The following is a 5,203-nucleotide window of genomic DNA, read 5'->3' as shown; positions in this document are numbered from 1 at the left end:
CTTATATTATTGTAATAATGATCAGTTGCCGAGGGAAAAAAAAGGCTGTGACGCATTTGTATCTGCGACGTTCAACGCTCGGACCACTAGTGCCCACCCCCCACCCCCCCGACACGCACTCACAGCCCTACGTGTGCACGCCGCCTCTCCGACCCCAACACATGCAAGAGTAGACACGTACGTGTGCCAACAACGCCTGTGTTCGTATGAAAAAAGGCCGCTGATTGGTCGCATGCAATCGGCTAGATGAATAATAATGGTTCACGGTGCAGGTGCAATGGATGGTTGCCGGGAATAGATCAAGTTCGTTCTGGGAGAAAAATGAGCGAAGCCACGTCTGCGGGGGCTGTTCACCCTGGGAGAGACCTCGTTGAATCCGTGCTTGCTGATTTAAGTGCACGTTGAGTCCGGGTTATTTTTATTGATTTTAAAGGAAAAAGATGGGGAATCTGTCTCATCTCGTTGAATCTGAGCTCGTTGAATCCGTGTTCCATTGTATATCTATTATTCCTCCTTTCTTTTCTGGTGGTAGGCCTATATATTATTCTCCTTATCCTTTTTTTTTCTCGAGTATTTTAGTCTCACAGGGGTTGACTGGACATCATTTGAGTGGGACAGATAATAATAACAATATTTGAAATTGCATATATTTATATACAGTGGAACTCGGATTCAACGAGATGAGATAGATTCCTCATTTTTCTTCTTCTTTATAATCAATAAAAATAACCCGGATTCAACGAGCACTTAAATCAGTGAGCTCGGATTCAACGAGGTCGCTTCCAGGGTGAGCAGCCCCTGCAGACGTGGCTTCGCTCATTTTTCGCCCAGAACGAACTTTATCTATTCCCGGAAACCATCATCCATTGCACGCGACCAATAAATGGCCTTGTTTTCATACCAACCCGTGCGTTGTTGGCACGCACACGTGTCTACTCTGGCGTGTGTCGGGGTCGGATGGGCAGCCTGCACACGTGTGGCTGTGTGTGCGTGTCGGGGGAGGGGGGGTGGCACCAGCGGCCCGGGCGTTAAACGTCGCACATACAAACGTGTCACAGCCTTTTTTTTCCCCTCAGCAACTGATCATTATTACAATGATAATCTAGTCCTAGTCTTGACGTAGATCTACGTAATGAATTGTGCGCTGGTCTATGGAATCAAAAGTTGCCGTATGCTAGGATAGGCTCTACACAGCAACACAACATTTTGGTACACAATCGAGATGACACAGGTGTGTGCATTTGAATGAATCAGTCTTTTTTTTTACACAGCTCATAATATGCAGGCATTTCAGGCACTACTTGTGACTTCTCTTTATAAATTACTTGCTCAGTGCCTGTAATTATCTACACTAAACCTCCTGTTTGCTATAACAAACCCTCGGATTCAGCGAGATTTTAGATCAGGCCTGGCGACCTTGTTGAATCTAGTGCAAATCCATGTTCCCTGCACTTTACTCTTCGTAGTGATCAAATAACTCCGCGCTCACAGATCCTCAGACCAGCGCCTGTGGTGTAGCCGCCGTTAGGTGCCTTACTGTGGCATGAAGGAGACCTAAATTTGATTCCTGAGTGGGGAGAAATTTTTATTGAGTATCTTGGTCATTCTGCTGGGATGTTGTAGCCCTCTTCTCCTGAGTTAGCCCTGACAGGCAGGGTCGGAAGCCCACCTCCTTAATTATGTACATTGTGTGAAGTAATGGTTTCTAACGCCCACCCAGTGCCTACTTTTGATTTAATCATGTATTCCTGTTGCAAGTCTAGACACCCCACAACAGGGAGACAATGTGATCACATGTATGTGGTGCCAGATCAAGGTCATGCTAGATCATTAGGTCACTGATGGGATCATTTGCATAAACACCAAAGCTCTTCTCCCTCCCTTTCTCTCTTCCACCTACTGTATCATACATGACACATCATAAGATTCATAAGATTATAGGTCATGTAGGTGCAATTTGCCATGTCAGATATAATTGTTTTGCTTCATTTGCTTTTATTCAGCTTTCTTGTCTGTATGTTATAGGATTTTGTCAATGGTTGGACGATGGTTGGATCAGTGTTATAGAAGCCTGTCTGTGTTGAGGCCTGCTATAAAAGATTTCTTTTGCTATACATTGTGAGAGATCAGACTTGAAGGTTTACTATGAGTCTATTATATAGCCAGATTCCTTTTATTATTTCGACTGTTACTGTTTTAAGAGGGGCCAACGGTAAAAACACATTAAAATAGAAAATCAGGTAAAATTTGGGAATACTTCTTTAGCTCATTATCTTTCACTCAAGGAAGCATGACATTTTAAAAAAAATTAGTTATTAATTGAATTAAACTTAACTTTAACATAGAGAGAGAAAAATGTCACTTGAGCACTCTTAACCCTATCCGTATGCCTGGGGTCATTTTATACCCCAGGGGTTGTATTCTTCACATTTTAGAATACTTACAGTGGGAAGATCTCTTTGAAACTTTCAGTATTTCTCAAAAAATAATTTTGACAGACTGCTATGCAAAGCCTACGGATGGGATTAATGAGTAAATTTCCTCTTTGGAAAGTGGTGGCACAGAGTTCCCCATGTCGTATGGATACGATAGTAAAACACGACATACGGATAGGGTTAAGCATATACCCTAGTCAGCTTTATTTTTTGGCCCCTGCCATGTTTAAAGAATCTATGACGTGGTGGACACTACATGATTGTGGGTCACAGATAAAAGCAGCTCATGTGTGTGCCCACCATTTGCCTTTTTGTTAGCTCCCCATTTGACTATAAGATGGGGAATTGGAAAAATATATTTAGTGACCTGGCACAGTAGCAGTCTCACTATTCCAGGACCTGATCTGTGAAATAAATCTAACTATACTGAAAAGAAGCAAACTGAACCACAGAGTGCTTCAGCCACCTGTACATTGAAATGGACTGGTGGTCCAAGGGATTTTGGCATATTCTTTATACTTTCTCTGATTTCATGTTCTTATTTTGTCTTTATTTTAACTGTCCTTTTAAAAATCTTGAAACTTGAATTCGTCCTGTCTTTTTCTTCACAGATGGAGACATCAGGACTCACCGCGGCTCCATTGAAGCTTTCATGAAACAAAAACATCGCCTTATCTGGGAAAGAAGAAACCCAGACAAGCAACTTCATTGATAGCTCAATGGTTGTAGTGTGTTTCCCTTTCGTGTGATAATGAAACTGTTTTGTTTTTACTTAGTATGTCAAATGTGCCAGCTGTAGGAAATACAGTAGGGTATTCTGTTTCGATGTCAATAAAGACAGTTGTGTGAAGGATGAATATATGTAGTTGTTATGTTTGTTATAGTTATAGAGTCCAAAGTTTTTGGTCATTTAGGAACTTATGCATTACAGTAGATTTTATTTAAAACAAAATTCCTGTCTCCTCAAAAGGATTTCAAAAGCCTGGTTCCCCCACGCCCCCTCATCTTTATTCTGTGCATTGCATGATCCCCTTTTGAAGTTTGTGTAATCAGGGTTTTATTGTGTTAGATTGATTTTTAAAAAGATACTAATTGTTGATGCTGTATTTAACTTTGCACTCAGTATCAGTCACTGATTGTGTGACAGAGTTCAAGAGTTTGATCCCTGGAAAAAAGTCAGAATCGGTATTCTTCCAACTAACAAAATTACTTTCGAAAAAGAGGCCTCAAGCTCAATGTTGTGAAAGTTTACCCTTGGGGATTGTTTGACTGCAGGCATTGGTGGTGGTTAAATGGTCAGATTTTCTCTTTGTGTTTAAAAGACACGAGTTTTATTCCCAAATAGGGGAAATGTCTTATATTGAGTTTGAGTGTCTCCATCTTTCCGCTGGGGCATATTTTACCTCGGCTCCAGTTAATTGTGACTGTATTGATGGGGACATAAAACATTTACAATCAAAGCCTCTCCCCACCAAGTCCTGATGCAAAAGATTCTGATTGCTTCCTACTGTTTTCACAGATAATATGTATTGCTTTGCATAGCCTCGTCGTGCGACAGAAATATCATACTATTAACAGTTGGTTTAACTGGGGACACAGTGGGTGGTATTTGCGTTGATTGTTTGTTTCGTAAACCTTTTTTTTTCCTTGGCAAACATCTCTGGCAGGAGCTTATTTGTAAGAATGTTGTTCGCAAACTAGGAAACAGATTACAGAATAAAAGCTCTCGGAATGTTTTACTGTATCTGAACATTTACTTCCAATACTCTTTTTTTCCTTTCTTGTGCTTGTAAGTGCAGTGAAACCGTGTTGTATGACAGATTGACAGGATACTGCCAGCTTAGCTGGTTTCATCTTTGCTACGATTATAATGTTTTGATACTGGTATTTTCTAGGCCTTTTAACTTTCTTTCTAAGTGTTCGTTTAGAGGAGGACTTTTGGTCAGAAGTTCAATCTCATGGTCAACTTTAGAGTGTTGTTAGTGACCGTTAAATCAGGATATCTGAAGCAGTATGGTAGCCTACCATCATCGACTCACCATCACATACTGCTAGTCCCGCCTACAGGTTGCACTTCACCTGTGACTTCTGAAAAGACCAAACTCGCGAAGGAATAGAATACATATTAGGTGGTAGTGTCATATTCTTATACTAATAATAATCATAAAACAGTGTGATTGCATATATAGACCTAGCGCATATCCATGCTCTATGCGCTTTATAATTATTACTCCAGCTGACCCTTGAATACGATTCAGAAACATGCTTGGCTTCCCAGAGAGATAAAGTGCAAGCTGCGGATTACATGCACTAAAACACTAGCAAACTCAGAAACTGACAAGATAGTTCTCTATTTATAGCTGGGTACCCACTCCCACCTGGGTGAGGTGAAGAAAATTAATGTAAAGTGCCTTTCCCAAGGACATAGCGCCGCGGCCATGCCCCTGATGAGAATCGAACCCACGTCCTTACGATTTAGAGTCCGGACGCCTAAATACTAGACCATGACGCCATTTATGATTTATTGGTAATGGACTTTAGATCTGATGTCGTACCACTAGAACAATATTATATTTAATATCACAATCACAGGGGTTATTTAAACGGGTTATTACTTAATTAATGATTATGTCCCCACCACGCTATAAGTATCGCATGGTGATGGTGAGGAGAGTGAGATACAGGGGCGAAGGCTGACTTGTTTGACAGGGTATTCAAAGTGAAACGGGATCAGATGTGGCCTGTAGATATGACACAATAATCTTACT

General features: G+C 41.0%; 1 protein-coding gene across 3 annotated transcripts in view; it reads left to right on the top strand.

The window, feature by feature from the left end:
* Positions 1 to 4,189, top strand: part of LOC101864049 (NADH dehydrogenase [ubiquinone] 1 beta subcomplex subunit 10) — a 19,865-nt gene extending 15,676 nt beyond the window's left edge. For all 3 annotated transcript variants that reach the window (XR_004858256.1, XR_004858255.1, XM_005092848.3), the window contains exon 4: positions 3,047 to 4,189. Coding sequence is in view for 1 of the 3 variants with exons in the window: in XM_005092848.3 (XP_005092905.1) it covers positions 3,047 to 3,147 (101 nt within the window). In the remaining 2 variants the exon portion in view is untranslated. The remainder of the gene's footprint in view (positions 1 to 3,046) is intronic.
* Positions 4,190 to 5,203: the final 1,014 nt, after the last annotated feature.

The sequence above is a fragment of the Aplysia californica genome, unplaced genomic scaffold (genome assembly GCF_000002075.1).
Source record: "Aplysia californica isolate F4 #8 unplaced genomic scaffold, AplCal3.0 scaffold00054, whole genome shotgun sequence".
NCBI classification, from domain to species: Eukaryota; Metazoa; Mollusca; class Gastropoda; order Aplysiida; family Aplysiidae; genus Aplysia; species Aplysia californica.
The sequence above is the reverse complement of the archived record's forward strand: the minus strand, read 5'-3'. Positions and strand labels throughout refer to the sequence as shown.